We start from the raw sequence: 21,662 nt of genomic DNA, 5'->3' as shown, positions 1-21,662 counted from the left end.
TCTCCCTATACATTTTGAAGCAACCCACAGAATAGGGACACAGATCCAGGCTGTCAGAATCTAATGGCCACCAAAAGGAAGTAACAGGCTACAAGAAGCTCATTTTCTCTGCTGCTATCTAGTGGTTTCTTTTCTCTTTTTTTTTGCAGCCCAGATCTGGTAGCCCTACCCCAAGGCCTCTTCCTTATTTGCCACTGAAACCCAGCTGTAAACCCCAATGCTTCTTAGAAACAGTTTCTCTTATCTGAAAATATTAGTCTATTAATAAGGAAGAAAACCAATTAAAAATATCCAGAGTAGTGTCTACTTAGCCGTACAGAGGACTTTATACAAGTTTAACTTTACAACCATTCTAAAATTAATAAGTTTATTTTTTAAACTGTAGCTCTTTCTTCCTTTCAAAAATCCCATTTGATGCCAAAACTGCTGAGCATACTTGTAAGATTCCAAATGTCTATAGTTGTTAGGAAACGTTTGACTTCAATTGTGACAATATTGTATATGTGTGTTTGAATGGGAATGTGCTATTTCATCTGCTAAAATCTTTTTTATTCTTTTTCCAAACCTCTTAGACATGGCATTTGGCTGGGCAAAATGTTGAATTGTGCATTTAATTTTCACTTTGCTTAGTTTTTCAGCCTTTGCCTATTTTTTTGAATGTGCTACATTGAATTCACGTCAAAAGAGCTTTCCTTTCTTTTTTTAGAATTCTAACAGGACAGAATAGAGTAAATTCTGCTTTTCTACTTTATGGCCATGTATATCTGAAAATCATTTAGATACAAAGCAAAAGCAGTCATATTGACCAGGTGGGGGGGGGCTCAAAATTCTTATTGAGGAGCTGCCTTTATTCAGACAATGAAGGTTGGCTAAGAAGGGCATAACTTTTCATGTTTCCAAAAGCTCTTCACCTGGAAGGACATTTAAACCCAAGGAAAAAAGACAGGGAGAAGGAAATGTGGCTGATTAAGCTGCATTTTCATAGACTACACTGCCTTTAACTAAATATGGAAGGGCTTTCAATTGAATCGAGGACTGCGTGCATATGCTCATCTGATCCTACTCATTTTGACCTCCATGCCCTCCAGGCAAATTATATAGCTGCCCTTCTTATCTACTCATTTTCAAGTTTTCACATGTTCAGGCAAGTGCCTGATGGAACCTTCTGCCTTCGTTGTGCTATTGATCAATCCTCACACCAGCATCTCACTTCTGTACTTGAGAGGAGATGAGATCCCACATTGATAGAGTGTAGGAGGCCACTGGGGCTCTCTCTATTCCTCTTACTGCTTTGGATTTGCCCTTTTGAGAATGCCTTTAAAGAAAAGCAGGCTAGGTTGTTTTAATAAATAAAAGCACATTTATTTGGTAGCATAACAGTTACTTTGGCAGTGGCACAGTTTTTCCCTCCCTCCTGAAAATCAAATGCTTCCTATTAAAATCCACAGAATATTGTTCATGGTCCCCAGGATTCACTGCAACACTCAGAAGTGTATCTCATTACACAAGTGTATTATATAATATTTGAAAAGGATATGGTAGCATCCTAAGGGTTTTAAAAGGTATCTGCACTGTCAATCCCGTGGTGGAAAGAAAGTACATATTCTTGGAAACTAAATATCTCCTTGAAGAAAGCAAGCAGCTCAACACTCTCTCACTCTCTCTCTCTCTCACACACACACATACACACAAAGACATGAATAGAAGAGCCAACATGAATGTTTGCTGCCTGTGTTTTTTATTATTATTAATAATAATATTACAACGCTCCAGCTAGAAGCTATGGATCAGAACGGATGGTCTTGAATAATTTACCCAGAGGATTGACTTCACTTAAACTAAGAGGTCTCAGCATGCCCTTACTGAAAAATAAAAATTGCACATTTCTTATCCTTCTCTTCATGTTAAAAATATGCCCAAAGGTACATTAGGCGTTGTCATTTATACATGTGTCTTTAACTGTGAAACAGAAATAACATACTTAGGAGTTTACTATCTTTATTCCCCTAAGCCTTATCATCTATCCTAATGGCACATTGCTCCCTACAAGAGAAGAAGGAAAACGAAAAACAGAAAACAGTAGGCTTTACATAAGTATTTCAAATCTAAAGACATTGTGCCTCTAAAATAATTTAAAATGGTCACAGGACCTGCAAGGTCAGTTCTGTTGGGCAAGGCAATCCTATACTCAGATAAGGCTGAGAATGGAATCCTGTGGCTATGAGACCAGTAGAACAGCCCCTGTCTGCTGAACCACAAAGTGGACAAGTATAGATTAGGATTAGGACATTCAAAATAGTCCGGCCACATAGACAACCATTTTCTAATCCTTTCCCCTCACTCTAAATTCCTTGTTTGGGGTCTGTGGGTTTTTTGGAGACACTGGCTTCTCTGTGGCTATGTCCCCCATTCTCTTGGCTATCGGTGCAGGATTCCCATTAACTGTGTTGCTCCGGGGCTTTGAAACATCCCAGGGAGGGACTGTCGGCAATCATGTACTAACTCCTGCTTTGAGTAAGCTGGTGGCTAATCAGCCCTTCCTGTTCATGCCATAGGCATCCTGGCCCGTTTTGCCTTGGATGAATGGGGAGAATCAACCAGAGCACCTAGACTTTGTGTTTCTTCTTCCCTCACTTCTTGAGTGCGGCACTCTGTCCTGCCATCCCCCAGTCACAGAAACAAAGTTTATAGTTGACAGTTTTTGTCTAATGCCTCAAAGCAAAATGCCAATTAGGGTTCTAGGCTTAGCAATCTGCTCTATGAGTATTTCATAAAGTGCTGCTTCTGCATAATGCTCCTTTCCTCCTGTTCCCAAAGTTCAGTTTTATGGCCCCTGAAATGTGTGCACTATGAGACCAAATATAGCCCCCATGCTATGCATACTTTCATCAGGGTGGTGGATAATATACTGATTGCGGCTTTATATATGGTGATGATTTGCTATAGTTGGGTGCTGAGCCACAGTTTGTCCCACATCTTGGTAATGTAGGCAGGATGACTGATGCGCTCATGGTTTCCCCTCTCCCACTAAGCTCAGTGGGAGAGAAAATATACCAGATCTGGACCTAAGGTAAAACTGCACCTTCTGTGGGAACATGGCCACAGATCGTAGTAGTACGGGATATGAAAAGGCTGGCTCTCCTCTGTTCAACTCACATCTCTGCTATGCTCTAGCCTTTCTGTAAAGATATCTTCACTGAGAGAACATCTCTGCCTGCAGAGAGTTCTACTAGCACATGAGTTAAGATGGCAACGTAACTGGTATTTCACCAGATAGCAGGGCTTCCACTAAAGTCTAAAGCCCCTCAGCTGAGAGATCTTCAGTACAGGATTGCGCCCTCTGTGCCTCTGCAGCAAAAGTATCATTTTTAGTACAAAGTATTTTTTAGTCATCTAGCAAATGTGGACATTCATGTACCTCTGTAAACAATTTAATAAGGTTTATTATATTGTGAGAAAGGTTATATGTTTACAGCAGATTTTTGAGCTACATTTTATATACGGTAATAAATATATAACAATATCTATGTTCAGTTCCATCACACATTGGTAATTGAGAAGAAAAAATAAATTGCCCATTCATATAACATTCTCTTTAGTTTCATGAGTGGTCGTAGCTAGATGTAAACAAAACCGAGCGAGTCATTCCAGATGAACTACACCCAAAACCAGTGGAGGGTTTCATGATGAATTGCAACGGTCCTGGTAGTAAATACCTAGAAGAGCATTTAGAGACAAAGGCATAAGAATTCAACAGATCACTTCAGCTAAACAAGCATTCATAAATAAATAATCTATAAGGAAAAGTGAACAGACATTTGGGTGATTCCACCATTATATGACCACCCAACCAAGCGTCAGTATAACAATAATTTTATTATCTTGCCATAAAAAAGGTATTATTTTACTGATCCAAAGAAAAGCTAGCAGGTTTTAGGGCAGTATGTTAAAATTTTCAGAACGTGCATTGTAACAATATGATTGGCAAGCTGGTTATATCCTACTCAGAAAATCATCAAGGTAGCATTTATAAAAAGATGATTCAAACTTTCCTACCATAATTTTTCTATCCCATCCAAATTCTGATCTCACAGTCCCTGCAATACAGGCTTTTGCCTCCATTGTGAAGTTGTGTTCCATTCACACTTTTCAAACACAACCAGCAGGACAAATGCTTATTTGTGATGTTGCACAAAGAAACTGATACTTAATGAAACTTTGAATGTATATGAGAAATACACCATATTTTTGCTCTGTTTTTCACATTTCAAGATTTGGTATTCTTCACGTTTAGCTATATTTTGGGTATTGGTTTATTTTGCAGAATATATTCATTAAAACATATATATCTTCATGTCCCAAAATATTTTATACACACACACACATACACACACACACACACACTAAAACAATGAACAAAATGCCACCATCACCCCACACAAACTTCAATAAGCCTTTCTGTATGAGAAGAAGATTGCGAACTAGAGATATACACTTCAGAGTGTCTACATTAGGTTGTGAAACTTGTGACCATCCAGATACTGATGGTCTTCAGCTCTTATCAACCCCAGTCAATGTGGCCAGTGATTAAGGATAATGGAAGTTCTACCTCAAGGGTTGACAATCTTTTGATGACTATCAGACACAATTAATACTGGGGGGGGGGGGGGCAGGGTACACAGGGGTGCAATAATGATACAAAATGAGTGGGGACAAGATTGTCTGTGAATTCATGGGACACTTTAAGGGTTTTCTTAAGCAAGCTTATTTTAGGGCTTACATTTTCATTACTACAGTTCTTAGCGTTTCCTATCTCAAAATGGAAGCAATTCTGATGCTCTTATTCATGAATAGGTGATGAACACTATACATTAATCAAAAGTAATATGCAGAAATTCATCATGTTTCTATGTTATTCTGATGCACACCAGTTGAAAAGAAATAGAATGCAACTGTTTTTAGCCATTCCTGAGGCAAGGAAGAATTGAAGCAACATCAGCTGGCATGCTGCTTGCTCAAATTGTAGTTTAATAAGCTAGGTTTATCATTATGTACAAATCTGGCCATCCTCCTCAATGTTTCCTAGGAGAATTAGCATGTGAAATAGCCCTCAGTCAATGATATAGAACAATACAGTTAAATGTTAAAATGCCATTGATTTCAATTGGATTCTGACATGCCTAGCTCTCTATGGGATGTGCCCCAAATTCTGCACTTCTTGTATTTGATGAGAAAATCATTGAAGAGTAAAGCGGAAGCAAATATTTTCAGCAACGATGCAATGGACAGAACTTTTACATTACATTTATTTGAATGTGAAGTTTACTTTATATTTCAAAAATCTACATTTGAGCTTTAAAGTACTGATTGCCAATTTTATGATTTCAGCTTAAGTCTTTGTAAGCATATACTTTGGTATACAGTGCTATAACAAACATGCTTCAATACATCTCTACGTTACTTAAAAATACCGAAAGGGAAGAAAATTATATTTCAGAAAACTCTTTATACTTTGAGGATTAGCCTGTTATGGGGCAGAAGACAGAGACAGAGGGATTCACGTAACTTTACTTCCTGCCATATTAACTTGCTTAATGTATAACAGGACTCCCCTGGACATTTCTCTGCACTGCTTTCAAACAGATACAGGCCTAAGAAGATTGTACACATTGTTCTTTCCAACAGGTATATCTTTCAGTTGCGTACAGAACAACCTAAGTCCTATACATTCCTTTGGTAATAATGTCATTTGCCACTTTTTTAAAATTGGCCAAATTCACACCAGTGAATCTACCCATTGGCTAGGCCAACCCATGCCCAAGCCACTCTCTACTCTTCTGTGGGAATTGCCAAGGAAGATTCTTCACAATGCTGCAAATATGAAGGTTTACTCAGTAGATGATGTTACCCTTTTACAAAAATTCTCTATTCCGGAAATGCTTCTCAAATTGGGTAGTTTCAACATTAGAAGTTGATAAAGAAATAGTCTTTGGAAGTGCAATTCTAGCTGTTTTTAAATGAATTCATTTAATTCATTTCAATGGCATTCAACCCTAAATTCATTCAATGGCATTTAAATGAACCCTAAGGATATTATCTGGAATTCATGTTTCTCCCCGGTGCTCAGGCCAGAAATTATGGTTTCCGTGGAAAACTTTTTTTTATGCTAGCACACTATTATCATACTTCATACATACAATGTGGTATTACCATTTATATACACACATACTGGAAACGTGTGGATCACAGCATACCACTTCTCTTCCTCACCCATCACATGCCCACAGAACTTTAAGACTTAAAAGCAAGTGGAACATGAGCCTCTTAAGAAGTAAAAGCCTTTCTACCTCAAGAGCTGCCATTCTATTGTTCCTTATATTTTGCTTTAAAAAGACAAGCATGTTCTATGGGGCCTTTATACTGCTTAGCCAAAATTATGACAGGGTCAGGGTGAAGGAGGACATAGAATTAAAGAGTAAATTGTTTGAGTTGCTCTGTTAATATATTATTGCCTGCACAAGCCCTGACCCAGAAATATCAATACCAAATTTTGCTATATTAGACTAAACCACGCTGTTATTTAATGAAGTTGTGATATAACCACCATCTCATTATCATGATTTTAGCAAATTGCTAATTCGCCATTCATCAATGACTCTCTGATTTATTTGCTTAAATCGCAGGCAATACCAGCAGAAGTAGAACTTGAATAAAAAACCTACAAACAATAATTTATCATAAATTGTCTAATAATCACCCTTTAATTTATTTCCCATTACTAACGTACTATAATTACTTGCAGATATTAGATAAATGCTCTAAAAATGCATAAAAATAACATCTACCCTAAGTGGAAGCTACGTTACGAGTAATGCATTATGCTAGAACTAGTGCACATAATAGAGCACACTGTTTAGAAAATGTTACATCATTAGATGATGAATTCTGAGCACCACGCTGTAAGAGTCACAATGATTAAATGCCATGAGAGCATATGCTAAAGTCAGGTTGTTGTTATGAAAGGCTTCCCGTGAACGAACTGCAAACAAAGACCTGCTTTAGTGGAATGATGACTGTATTTCAGGTTTCCTTCCTCCCAGACCAAATCCAATGAAGTGTGTAAAATGGCAGAGTTCATGCCTAAGGCTGCATGCAAAGATCATTAAATATGTCCACAGCCAGTAGAAAGGACGCATTAATTACAGGTTTTGAAAGTTCGGGGGAGGGAAATAAATTTTACAAAAAAGTGGGAAAAGGAGCTTTTTGTGAAGGGCAAAGGAAGAGATGGAGAAGGAGTGGAGTGGAGTATTTTAGAGACATTTCTTAGTGATCTAGTCTTTACTACGGCATTTTATCACTCAGAAATGAAGAAGAGATATTCCTGGACATTTTGCCAACAGACAGTGGTTAGCTGAACTGTGTAAGTGTGATTTAACTCAATGTGAATACACAAGCTTTCAAGTTACAAGTTATTCAAATTACTCTCTGTAATGTAAATCATGAAAAGCAAGAATGATCTTTAGTCAAAGTTAATTAACATTAGTTCATCACTGAACAAGGATTAGCCATGGATGTTTTGTTTTGTTGGAGCAACTCTCTGCCCTACCAAATACTTTTTACATTTGGCTTTAAATTACATGACACCAGTGGCTATGAGTACCTACTAAGACAATGATATCAAAGAACTAGACATCAACACCTATTGCTTCAAACAATTCTAGAGTTCATTTCTTTGGAAAAAAGTACTCTGCTTTCAGCAAATCCTACTAAGCAAATATATGCAACCTACAGAAATCAAAGGTGGTGGTTAACAAAGGAATTAAAAATGCCTCCTTCAAGTCTTCATGCTCCTAAATTAACAAACCAAGAGTGCTAGATATAATCTCCATCTCAGCACTTTTAAAATAAAAAAATCACTGGCTCAATCACAGATTGAACTTCCATACAGAGTAATTCCATAAGGACACTATTCTGTATAAGTTCTGCTCCTCTAAAGAAGCATTTACTAAATATGTATAATGCATTACCATACAGGTTCTGTCCAGAAACTACAGCTACCGATCTCTTCTAAATATACAGTCACTTACAAAATTAAGTTTGCCTTTGCTAGTGTGTAAAATGCATTGCAGTAAACCCAACGGGAAGCCTTACTCACAGTCACCCATGCCTTAGTCACCTCCTGTTTGGATTACTACAATGTACTCTACATGGAGCTGCTCTTGAAGACCATCCAGAAGCTGCAACAGTCCAGAATGCAGCGGCACATGCAGTTTTGGGTGCCCTGTGGCTCACCCGAGTAACACCACTGCTGCATGAGCTGCACTGGCTTCCAGTTGCTTTCTGGGAGCAATTCAAGGTGCTGGTTATCACCTTTAAAGCTCTACATGGCACAAGGCCAGGTTAGATAGTGTAGGTGCACTCCAGATCCTCTCCCAAATGTTGCCATCTGATGGTACCTCCGAGGCGTGCCTTCTCGGTGACCACCCATCCTTTGGGACAGCCTCCCACTGGAGATCAGAGGGATCCCTACCCTTTTAGCCTTCCAGATGTCTCTGAAGACCTGGCTCTTCCCCCAAGCATTGGGCTAGGATGGGGGGTTGAGCTGTGAGGATGTTTGGTCTGGCACCTGGAGGGAAGGGTATGTTTCTAACTATGTTTTATGGATTGTTGTGAGCTGCCTAGAGTCATTGTATGAGACAGGCCATATAAGTCCTGTAAATAAGTAAGCATTGATTTCAATTGAATTAATTAAGGAGTAGGGGAAAAAAGGGCTGTCCTAGAAAACATGTACCCAACAAGAAAAGTTGGAGGGGACTTCCTCAGGAAAGGGTTTGAAGTCTACTTTATTAAATATTTTCAGTTTAGGCAAGGCAGGAGAATAAAATACAAAAAGACAACAGCTGCACTGCACAGAACAGGTCTATGCTATTTTTTTCAAAAGGCAATGCTTTGAGCACTGCTATGATGCATTAACTACATCTTTGCACACATCTGAGAAAAGTTTTCACTTTCACCAACTCTTGCTAGCAAATGGGAAAGACCCCGATTAAAAATTAGAATTACAGGTAGTCCTCGATTAACGACTGTCCTGTTTAGTGACCATTCAAAGTTACAACAGCACTGAAAAAGTAGCTTTATGACCGGTTCTCAAACTTATGACCATTGCAGTGGCCTGCGGTTTCATGATCACCATCTGCAAACTTCACAGTTGGCTTCCAACAAGCAAAGTCAACGGAGAAGCCGGCAGTAAGTTGCAAGTCGTGGTCACGTGCTGTTGTACTTAATGACTGTGGATGATTTGCTTAACAGCTTAACATAAGTCCTGCACAGTCATGTGATGCTTCACTTAACAACCACATCACTTAGTGACAGTTCCAACTGCAGTCACTAAGTGAGGACTATCTGTAAAATAAAGAGCAGCATTTTCCTCCTCAGCTTCAAATGCTCTACAGCTTCTCACCGAGCCACATGTTTCAAGAGTCTTTGTTTCAAAATTCAAGATGTGAAGGCACTTTATATATTGACCCTGCTAACCCAACTTTATCTAACATGGCCAGTCAGTATGGTGTGAAAGCCAGTGTGGTACTGTCATTAAGGCATCAAATGAGGACTGGAAAGACCCAGGTTCAAGTCTACTCTCAGCCATGGAAACTCACTGGATGGCACTGGGCCAGTCATTCTCTCTCAACCCAGCCTACCTCACTAAGATTGCTGTTGTGAGGACAAAATGAAGGGAGAGTCCATGTAACTACCACAAACTCCTACAGAAAAAGTAGATCTATAAATCTAACAAATAAATAAATGATGCCTTCCAGATATGCTGGACTACAACCCTACCTTATAGCAGCTCTCCAGCTTCTCAGGCAAGGACTTTTTCCAGCCTTGCTACTGAGGTCTTCTTAACTGAAGATGCTGGACCTGAATGATGATGCTTCTCAGCAGTTTGGTTCATCTTTGAGATGTTTCCCCATCAAAATCTGGTTCTGATTATTTCAAATTACTCAAACTGAGGTGGCAATTTTCTGTGGAACTATGTTATGTATGGAAAAGGAGACAGAAAAAAGAATTCAAAGGATTTGAACCTTCCCTTATCTCATTTGAAAAGCAGGTTTGACAAGGGCATCAAGAAGACTATGTACTTTCTTCAGGAAAAAAAGGAGCATTCTGATGGCAATTTCATATGATCCTAGAATTGGAGAATGTACATTTCAATTATTTCCAAAAGAAATGCTGATGACCAAATGACCAATGGTTAATTGTGGGAAAGAAAGTAAACACTTCAGACCTGGAAATTAAGGACTGGAGCATTCCAAGAAAGATCCATTATGAAAAAAGAAGCCAGGAGTAGATCTTTAGAAAGAGTAGATTTGCTGCAAATTTTCTGCAACATCATGGAGTTCTCAGCCCTAGAGACGCCTGCCAGGAATTCTCTTTCTTGAAGTTGTCAAAATGGCTGAAGTTAGCTTTTTTTCTGAAAAAGGCTACTGCATGATTATTTGGGCATTAGTATTATTACATTAAAAAGATATGAGAAACATTCTGAATCTGAACTGTGTTGAATTTAAAATGCCCTTTTGAACATTAACCAGGCTGAAAGCCCACCCCAGTATACTAAACAGGTGATTTCAGAGATTTTTGAAATGATTTGGGCACAAAAGAGTTGGACTCAAAACTTTTTGCATATCTGTATTACATTACATTTATATCCCATTCTTCTCCTAGAAGCTTAAATTGGTTAACATGGAATCTCCCTTCTTTTTAACTGCCACCTCCTCCACCATAGGCCTGTATAACTAAAGAGCTAATAAAAAATGCCTGTCCCGAAATTCTTAGCCAGATGGAGACTTGAACCTGGATTTCCCCAATCCAAGGTTGCCACCTTAAATATTACACTATTATCGTATTTAAAACAAAAAACAAAAAAACTTCATGCAGAGGCTACCTTCTGGAAATTATTTCAATTTTTGTCATATACATGTTCCAACATAATGGAATAAGCAGGGAGGATCACTAACATGTTGAATTTTGGGAACGTATCCCAGGCTTTCGCCACAAATAGAATTATTTCAGAATGAAGTAAGACAATTTCAGAGCAATGAGATATTTCTACATCGTAGCTACATCTAAGATGTGCCACATCCTGATCACTGTGGTTCCACAATAAGTAAATCCCATAGGCAGTGGTGATGACACTGGCTGGATTTACATTTCTAAGAAATTAATGCCTATCCTTATTTTTGCTCTTTTTTGAAAGGTCTGTTGAATTAAAATAATGTTCCATCTAGCCTAGAATCATTTCCAGCAATGCTAGTTACATGCTTTGGGGGAAATTCTTTTGATTTCTTGTAAGTAGCAAGGGTAATTTGGTGTTCATAAATTTATCATGATATTCTTCTAATTCTCAACTACTCAGTATACAGCAGGGGTAGGTATAGCCTATAAATTCCATCGTTCTCAGTCACTATGAGCAATGGCTAGGTATCAGTCCACGAATAAATGGAAGGCCAAACCACAGCCGGATTAAAACCTATGGCTATTACTACAACGTATAGTAGCCATTTTTTCCTCTCTCTCTTCGTAGAGTTTTCCTGCAGGTGCAGGGTCTGCTTTTTTGAATCAACTGCCCGAGCCTGATGTCATGGGCTGAGGGAGAGCCCCAAGTCAACCGGGCGGTTTTCATGCCTAAGACAGGACTAGAACTCACAGTCTCCTGCTTTCTACCCAGGTGCCTTAACCACTAGACCAAACTGGCTCTCTAGCAGCAAACAACTCAAAGTAATTTTTCTACCTGTTAAATGATTGTCTGGGCAAATTAAAAAACAAAAACAAAAACAAGGGCTTCATCTATAGAGATTTTGATTTAACTTGTAGCAGTAAATTCTATAAGTTAAATCAACATCTCTATAGTTGAAGCTGTTGGTTTGTGTGTGTGTGTGTGGGTTTTAATTGGCCCAATCATTTAACAGGTAGAAAAATTACTTTGGGTTGTAAAGCTGATATTGTCTTCAGAGAATTAGGCAAATATAATGAAATTTTAGCCTAAGGATCCATTTTGTAAAGCTTGTTGTCTTTTTAGAATTGCAATATGACCTTACATCTCTTTGACTATGCCCTGGACATCAATATCCATAAGGCTAATCTAGCAACCAAGATGTCTTGAGAGTAGCATTTGTACTAAAAGTACTTTCTATGATAACTGCAGAGCATTCAAAACTGATTTGGGAGGCTGATCGAAAAATGATTCTGAATGCTATTACTAACTGATGAAATCTTTGTCAAAGTGTTCGAGATCATTCAGCATAAGTAACAGCTTTTCAAAACTTATTCTGGTTGAAATGAAAGCAGGATAACCATTTTGGTTTACCGGAACTCAAAACTGGGAGAAGTTCTAATAGATTTCTTGTCCTACTTATTAAAAAGCCCACCAAAAAAAAAAAAGGATTTGTATAGATGTTCATCAATCTTATGCCAATCTATTCAACGCATGGGATTTCATTTCCACCGCCAACTTGGTGCCCCTCAGATCTTTTGCATCACTAAGACTTGGGAAACTAAAGGGAGAAAGTGACTACACTTATGCATTAAAATTTATAGGCAGCGATCGGAAGCTAGGAATTACATACACAAGAATCAGTTTAAACACCTGTAAACTGCTGGATTGGAGTTACTACACTGGGATGAAACATTACATGTTAAACTTTTAATTTAAAATTTAGTGTCAACTGAGATTGTACAACAACATCCAACAGTATGGTAGCACAGTCACACCCTCGCATCCTTGCATTGCTTTTAACATCAGACCACAAAACGTCAAATTCAGCATCATGCGTACCTTGTGTCGTCCCAATCAGGATTAATTCCAGGGATGGACCCTCTAGCATCAACCGAGTATTTGTAAACCACTAGCAGGCACTGTTTACAAAGCTCAACTATTCGTTGGCAACACTGGAGCTGATCGGCAGTCACTACTTCTGTGCTTTTACTGAATATTGTCTCCCAAGAGCTCCTGTTGGCATGGAAACAGACATGACCTCATGCTTTCTGTCACAAATGACAATCTGAAATCTTTAGTGCTCTACATGAGAGATTTAGCCACAGAGAAGGAAGAGAATTAATGTATGACCTTGTTAGTTTACAGTAAAGAGCTGGTTCTGTTTCACCAGCAGATGGTGGGAAATAGGAAAATACAAATTAATAATTCAGCCTTCATATTTCAAAAGCTTCACTAGTCAGAGTTTTGGTGGCAGAGCTGTTTTTGCGGAGAGGAGAGTTTTGGGATGGGAATTGTATTCTTCTTTTTCCTTAGCAACGGTGCCCCTGAAATCCAGCAACACTGTCAGAAGGAGCAAAAAGTAATTTAGGAGACACAGGAAGCTACTTCTGCTCTTGACTCAAGAACAGCTTTCCCCAGCTTTCTGCCTTCTGGATCTGATCAACTTCAACTCTGATCATCTCCTGCCAGGATGACTGTTGCTGTAGACCACCAGATGATTAGGGAGCACTTGTCTAGAGAGCCGAGCAAGTGAACAAAGCAGCAAAATGTCTGTGCATGGGTTTGTGTGAAATTTCAGCTCAAACCACTGCTTCACAAAAGAGGACACTTATGATTTTGAGCAATTCTATCTCGATTAAAAAGCCCTGAATCCTTAATCTTCCCAACATTAAGAATACAGAATATGGAAATAGAGAAAGGAATATTCTTGAGAAACTCTAAATAAGTAAACAGTATTACTAAATTAACTATTGGGAAAATAAATCACAGCAGTCACAAACGAGAAAGAGCTTTGTTTTTATTCAAGGAAAACCGCAAGAGTTCCTGTGTCTCTGTTTGCAGGAGTGTATACGCTTACCCTGAATTACAGAAACAGTTCCATAACCCCTGGCCATGGCTCCATAGCAGGCGATTAAACACACGGTTAAGAAGTCGGTACAAATGTAAACATTCAACGTCTGAAACTCTCCAGATATGCTTCAAGATAGAGCGAATACTTGCTTTCACAATGTCTAAAACCTACCAAAAAGATCACATTGAGAAAAGATAAATAAATAAAAGTTAAGGAGCATTTTAAAAAGCAACTTGAAAATGATGTGACAGGTTTTAGGCTGAATTCATTTTAAATAAACAATGCAACATTTTTAGTGCTTTGCCTGTTGTTACATGTTACCTCAAATATATGCCATCAAAAATATTATTTAAAAGGGAATATAAATTGATTATTTATTAGGCAAATGGAAACTCCTACCACCACAACCACAACAAAAGAAAATATAAAAGGAAATAAAGAAGAGGCAACTTCTAAAAAAGTTATGTAGCTTTCATTTTTTGAGTTCAGGTTCTCTTTCATGAACCAGAACTAATTTTTTGGATATAAAACACTCCTTTTAGGATGCCTCCAGATATACATAATTTGAACCCATTTGCCATGGTTGTTGAGATGTAGTGTTTTCTCATAAAGGTCGAATTCAACGGAAACCTACTCTTCCTGTTTGCAACCCAAATCAGTGAAACACAGTATTGATTGGCTATAAATCTTTGATGTCATGAGATGAACTCTGGAACAGCGTTTCAGTTTAAAACAGAGGTTGGCCATGATAATGATGATAAAGAAGTTCTGAAACAGTTTTTATAGTACATCAAAATGAGAAAAACTCTGCTTGTCATGTAGAGAAGGGAAAAGAGGTTAACGTGATCCAATTCCAATGTCCTGATTAATAAATATTCATGCCACTGGTATTCCAAGCACAAGCAAATAAATGAATTCAACCTGCAGAGAGAAGGCAATCTCTGGCTTTTCTCTGCTTCAATACCTATCCTTGATTTCCTATAAGGCTGACACTATTTGAACATTCTGATACTATTTTTCTACCTAAAATCATGTCCAGGCTAGTTAAACTCTACATTAATGCTCGCAAATACAAGGCATCTACGATTCTCATTGTTTTCTGAATATCTTGCAGATGGTTTTGAGGGTGAGTTCTTTCATTCGATTAAACAGGAAGCCACTAAATTATGGCAGTACAGGCATGGCTAATATGGCATCTTAAATAGAAACTGATGCCATTCCTGTTCAATACTGTACTAGACTGTTATGTGCAACTGTTTCTGTCTCATAGTGAGAAATTATTGTTACCGTTTAAAAAAAATAGACCTACAATTGTTCTTGTGGAAACTTTAATTTGTCTTCTATTTACATATTTAAACAAAATGCATAACTTTATTGCCCTCTGGATTCAGCCACAGTTAGCCTACTATTTGAAGTATTTGAAGTATTTCTTCTTTCTTGGGATACACGCTGTTCTTTACCATTCAGTAATGTAATATCTGAAGGGCTGATTTCTATAACTAAATGACATAGGACAGGCACATTAAAGGGCCATGTGGCCACTTAGATGCAGACCTCACTGCTGGGGATATATACAGAGCCTTGGAAGAGAAATTAAAACTGTTCACATGAAACCAAGTCTTTCTGCCTTAGGACAGTAACTACTTTATTTCAGTTCTTTTTAGTGTTGACTCGATGTCATAGACTCACTTTTTGCTGCAATTAACTTATCAATTCCAATCTTCTGTAAATGAAGGTTAGAGATTCATAGACTTTATATTGGACCAACATGTTCCACTCAACATCAAATGTGAAACTGTAAACAGAAACTATTCTGTGGCTTTAAGGCTAATTGACTATGAATTAAAATAAAGGCTGGTTTTAAAGAAAATTTATTTAAGGATGCCTGGACCAGAAACTCTACACAAAGCAGTATAGATAGATGAATGGATGGACATACCAGGGTGCACAAATGCCTGGAAATCACAGGTAATTTTATACACAATGCAGTAAAACTGAATTTAGATTTACAGGGACAAAAACCAATTCTCTTTTTGCAGACATGTTTTGAATTGTATATAGTGATTGTATGGTTTTGCAGACATGTTCTGTATTGTGTAAGAACAACTGCAGAACAGCAAATTCTTCTTTCACAAATCTAATCTATTGATACATGTTCTAAAAAAAATACCCTACTTTGAGCTTTGCCACAAACTGCAGCTTCAAGTCAAACTAATACAATCACAACTGTTATCACAAATCTAATACAATGGAAGCAGATTCAGAAACAAGTTTCTATACTAACCCACACACATGATATGACTACCAAAACCCCCTCTATCTTATCTGCCAATCATTTCTGCAACAGAGCAATTCTGGCCAGAGATGCCACTTTTCCATTAGCTTAGTCCTTAAAATGGATATGCACCCAAGTGTTGGTTTGTATTTTTGATTTGTCACAATTGTTGTATATTCTCCTTAACCAATATCTTGCAAAAATGTATGCAGATATATTTTATACTGCCACTTTCTCTTTGCTTCTTCTTCCTTTTCCTAAGCACTTGCTCTTGCTATCATAGAAGGCACTGGGTTTTTAGGCCAGGTCACACTGTATACTCACATATCATAAGGTGCAATGTCAGTGTCAAAGCTAACCTTAAAAACAAGATTAGGATTAAATACACAGAAGTCTACAGCAACTTGCTGCTTGCCAGAAGAAGTTGGGAAGTCAATAGTACTTCAGATAACATTCATCCTCTTAGTCATCAGGCACGCTTTTCCCAAATGCACACATTTTCTACACAATGATCTAGTATGTCATCCTGACCTAACCTGTGTATCTGAAATGCCACTTAAATCAGTGGAAGAAAGCAGGTGACATGTAGGTTTTTTTCATGGGGGTCCCTTTTAACCACCTATAGGAAAATACAGGTTGGATGGTTTTAAGAATAGCCAAGCATGAGAATAAATGAATAGTTTGAAGCACAATTGTGGAAACTACAAAGTAAGGAGAAATAAAATAGCACAAATATTCCCCCCCCCTTTTTTTTGACACCCTAGTTCTTGGGATTGTAGGAATGATGAAATTCTATGCTTGTACATGTTTAGGTGGCAGTAGTAGTTTGGGGAGGATGTTGGAGAAAGATGTTGGAGAAGGAAAGTGGAAGGAAATTATCTAAGAGAGACCAGCAGAACATGGTATAGAGATGTATGCAGAAGAATAGCTTCACATCAGTCCTTCCTTCCTTTTATTTCCCTTCACCCCCTAGGACCTTAAGACAGCATGTGTAATTGGACCACACCCATGTCCCAACTATAAAAGGAAGATGCCTCCAGCACCTGAATATAGGTGTATACGTCAAGAAGAGACTGCTGCCATAAGGAAGAGGAAGTTGCAGGCAAACAAGAGGAAACACCAGGATAAAGTGCAGTGTGCAGCAGGTGACTGGTGGTATGGGAAAAGCAGGTGTGGATTCCAATCCTCCAGCAGTCGAAAGCTGAGCAGAGCAGTGGAGCTGGCAGACACTCTACCTCCTCTGGAAATGCCAACAACCAACAACCTGCCAGCAGCTGGTAACGCATCTTCCCCACTTCGAAAGAGTGAACGACTAGGAGATGCCAAGGACCCTGCACCAATTCAGGCTGGCAACCACTCGTACTTGGCTGAAATACTAAAATCCCAGCCAGTAGTAAAGCCAGCCAAATCTAAGGTAAACAAAGGATGGGTAAAGAGGTGTTCCTCACAATCCCTAGTCAAGAGGATAGCCAAGAACAGGACTAACCAATCCTGTTATTTTATGCAGGTGTAATGAATTCAAGCCTGCCTTTAAGAAAAAAGAAAAAACTAACTGTAAATAGGAATTTTTAGAATGTAGACACATAGGCATACAGCAAAGGTTCAGCAATAAAGAGTTAGGAATAGGTAACTACCATAAGTAAGAAATACATAAGTAAGTTGGTTAGATAGATGAAGTAAAGCAGGGAACAGGAAGCTATTTACAACATTTTATTTCTAAATATGAAGGAAACTGATTAGAAAATCAGTGAGAAGAATGTGAGATAGATTTAAAATTCCTTCTATGTTCTGGGATTCCATATTGAAGTATGTGACCCATTTTCACCTAACCAACATTTTTCATGATGGCTTGTTTTCTGCTTTGTCTGTAATCAAAGCTGGACCTTCTCTGAGATGGAAGGGAAGATGTCCTTTGAAGCAAGAATCAAGTATACAGACTGACAACTGCACCAGAATATTATTTATGCCAACTGATCATAGTGCAATTCTGCATCAACTGTTTTGGAGTGCATAACAGATTGTGGAAGGGCACCCAGTCCTTAGAGCTGTGCCCTGATGTGCTTGCTTTTGAAGGGTATGAGAAACCTAAAGGTGCAAGTTACTTGACCTGGAACTTGATTGGGATATAATAACTTTGGATTTTAGATGAAATCACTTGTCAAGATGACAGATTTTATTATTAAATTACTTCTATTGGTTGGAACAAAATATGCTTTGCCTCTTAGGGCTGCTCTTATTTGAATATTCAATTTATTAGCACCTCAAATAATACACCATATTATTAGAATGACTGCTAAACCCATGGATAAACAAAAAATGGAGACATTTCTCTGTATAGCATGTTCTGCCATTTTGCTACTTTGAAATTGTAATTCTCTTGCTCTATTGAGGGGGCAATTCCTATCATTACATTACTCTGTAATGTGCCATCTGCACAGATGACATGGTGAAACAGCACTACATCATGAGTGTGAGGAAGATAGGAGAAATGGAAGTCTGTGAGTCTGATGCTTACCACAATCTACTCTTGTTGCTGGAAACCATAGTTTGCTCTTTTATCCAAACTGAACCTATGTATTTAGCATCCTAAAGGATACTTTAGCATCCTAAAGCAGGGTTCCTCAACCTTGGCAACTTTAAGATGAGTGGACTTGAACTCCCAGAATTCTGGGAGTTGAAGTCCACCCATCTTAAAGTTGCCAAGGTTGAGGAACCCTGCCCTAAAGGATACTTTTAAATGTGTGTGTGTGTCTGTCTGTATCCCTCCTACTCATTCTTAAAAATATGGAGGACTCCTGAATTTAAAGATACCGTATTAGTAGGACATACAGTAACAAAGCAAATGACTAATATAGTTGTTCACATGGCTAACACAGAGTGAAAACAAGAATTTGCTACTCACCTTTCGCTGTTTTACAGAGTCTAGTTTTATTAACCAATATGATGCCACTTTTGATTTATGGTATTTCCAGTTATCCAGTATCTGTATCAAAGACCAAAGAATTAAAGCTAGAACGGAGAATGGTGTAGTTTCTAATTAATTATGCACACCCCCTCATTCTTTCACTCATTCATTTATTCTGCCGCATGTCAAATGCAACTGAATGTGCTTCTCTCCTAGTCTGTTCGAATGAGAACAAACATTAGCGACTATGCAAAAGAAAACACTGTATTACTGCACATATGTATTATTGTGCATATGTCAGAATTGCCTGCAAATTAACCATAAGGCAGTAGCATGCATGGGGAGGTCAAATTAGTCAGTCTGAGAAAATCAGCACCACACCCTGCAACGGAAGACCCGCCCCTTTTGTACTTGCGTCATAACGTTACACCTACACCCCAAAGAGGTGGCGCTTGCAGCTGGGGCCACCTAATGTAAAAACATAAACTTCCTGGATCAGGCCAAGGGCTCACTTAGTTCTGTGCACAGAGTGCCAGTCATACGCATTCGAGACACCCACAAACATAGTCAGGGAAGCAATAGTCCCCTGTCACTAATGCCCCATAGCAGCTGACATTTAAGGTGTGCTATCTGTGATTCAGGATATAGACACCAATATTAATAGCTCGATCCTCCATGCATGTGTCTAGTATTCTTTAAATAGCATTTAAACTCAAGGCCATTTCTATATCTGATTGTCACAAATTCCACACTTGCACTGTATGATGTAAAAAAAAAAAAAAATCACTTCCCTTTTAATCAGTCTTAGAGTTTCTCCACATTTAATTTTAAAGATAACCCCAAGTTCTAATACTGTGGAAAAAAGGGGGGGGGGAAGTTCTCTTTATGCATATTTTCCTTACTATGAATTTGTATAGCCCAATTGTATCTTCCCTCATAGGGGATCTCCTCTAACCCATAATAATTTTGATTTGAATTTTTTCCATTTTGTTTTCACTCTACAATGTCATCCTTGAGGGTTGGTGACCAAAACTGTACCTTGCATTCCAAATTATTTTAAGGTTATCACTGAATTGCTGATTTTATTTTTAAAGTAATTCTTTTTCTAATGATTTGAGGCATGGATTTCCCTTTTTTAGAGCACTATGTTAACACTTCATTAATAGAATATTTTACATTAATGTCCCAATAATGTAAGTGTGAAGTTTCAAATATTTTATACCAATACTTTGCACTTACATTATTTACTCTTAAATCATTTGCCATTTTGAGACTTCTGCACCCAATCCTTTGGAGCTCTTTGCAATCCCATTTTGAATTTGCTACTCTAAACAGTTTAATATCACCAAAATCCTGACCATCTCACTGCTCATTTTTAAATAGATTGAAAACTGCCAGTTCCTGGGGGAATCCCTCTTCTAAACATCTCTCTGAACTGAAAACTGTCTATTTAGGAGTTAGCAATCCAGAAGGATTAGCTGTCCTTTTGTCCCACGGCTGCTGAGACTGTTAATGCTCAAGTGGAAACTTCCTAATACGTTTCTAAATGCACATTTCCTATTTGTTCTGTTTTACAGCTGTCATTTTTGTATACAGATGTATGAATGCAAGATTTTGAAAACATAATATGACATTAAAGCATTCCTTGGCAACACAGAAGTTCTTTTAATATGCTGTAGGCAGTTCTACTCAGTACTATTCTAGTTGTGCCACTAGATGGCGCAAATATCTTATTTAAAAAAGAACAAGGGAAAAGACTAGCAATATTGGTGATTATCTATAATACTCTATTTATATGCAAAAGTAAAAGAAGTTTCATACCTTCCTCCCCCCCACAAGGGTGGAAATTTCAAACAAATTATACTTAGATGCCTTTTTGCCCATACCAACAACAGCAACAGTGCGACAATATTCTGGCCATAAACCAAAAAGAGTCCCACGTAGTAGCTGTGTAACATACATAAAGGATTCTGCAGCATTTTAAATAATAATACATTGATTGTGGCATAAGCTTGTGGTCTGCAACATCTGCTTTACCAAAGACATGAAATAAATGGGAAGTTTGATCATTATATTCCATATTTTCTGAAAACTTCTTAGTACCTGACTTTTTGCTGATACTCTAGCTTCCCCAACATGCCAGCTGCTACGAGGTCTCCTTTGTCAAGGAAGCACCAGCAATCTGGTGGGGAACATTTATAGAACGCTTGTGTGTATAAGAATACAGCCACGGCCATTGCCAGAAATGTCGCAGATCAAGGGGAAAACGTGTTGCTGAGCATCTACCTATGTATCTGTGTAAAATATCTCCGTGAGCAGTTGCCCGTGTCAAGGAAGAAATGGAGCTGCTGCTTCCACATGCAGAAACTGTCCATGTCAGTTAGTTTTTCAGGAACGATCATTAACAAACCATTGCCAATTATTGGAAATTTATCACCACCAAGAAAAACCTATCATTAGCTCAGGAAATATGGTGCCCCCGCCTGATTTTACTATTTAATAGGAAGCTGATTGCTGCACCAAAGAAGCAGCCTTTAGGATCACTTTTAACTATAACAACAACAAACCAAGAACAATACTATTCCTCACATAGATTCCAAGGGCATTAGGAAATAAAAACAGGTGATGACTTTAGGTC

General features: G+C 38.2%; 1 protein-coding gene across 2 annotated transcripts in view; it reads right to left on the bottom strand.

Annotated features, from left to right (window-relative positions):
- Positions 1–1,379: 1,379 nt before the first annotated feature.
- TTLL7 (tubulin tyrosine ligase like 7) overlaps positions 1,380–21,662 on the bottom strand; it is a 74,875-nt gene continuing 54,592 nt past the window's right edge. For both annotated transcript variants that reach the window (XM_088153698.1, XM_088153697.1), the window contains exons 19-22: positions 19,022–19,102; positions 13,851–14,011; positions 12,833–13,006; positions 1,380–3,716 (exon numbers count right to left, since the gene is read on the bottom strand). In XM_088153698.1, coding sequence (XP_088009824.1) covers positions 3,602–3,716; positions 12,833–13,006; positions 13,851–14,011; positions 19,022–19,102 — 531 coding nt within the window. In that variant the 3' untranslated portion in view covers positions 1,380–3,601. The remainder of the gene's footprint in view (positions 3,717–12,832; positions 13,007–13,850; positions 14,012–19,021; positions 19,103–21,662) is intronic.

This window comes from Python bivittatus, unplaced genomic scaffold (assembly GCF_059951505.1).
Source record: "Python bivittatus isolate LINGU-HERP-01145 unplaced genomic scaffold, Pbiv_v1 ctg000700_np1212, whole genome shotgun sequence".
Lineage (NCBI taxonomy): Eukaryota > Metazoa > Chordata > Lepidosauria > Squamata > Pythonidae > Python > Python bivittatus.
This window is presented reverse-complemented; position numbering and strand designations above follow the sequence as displayed.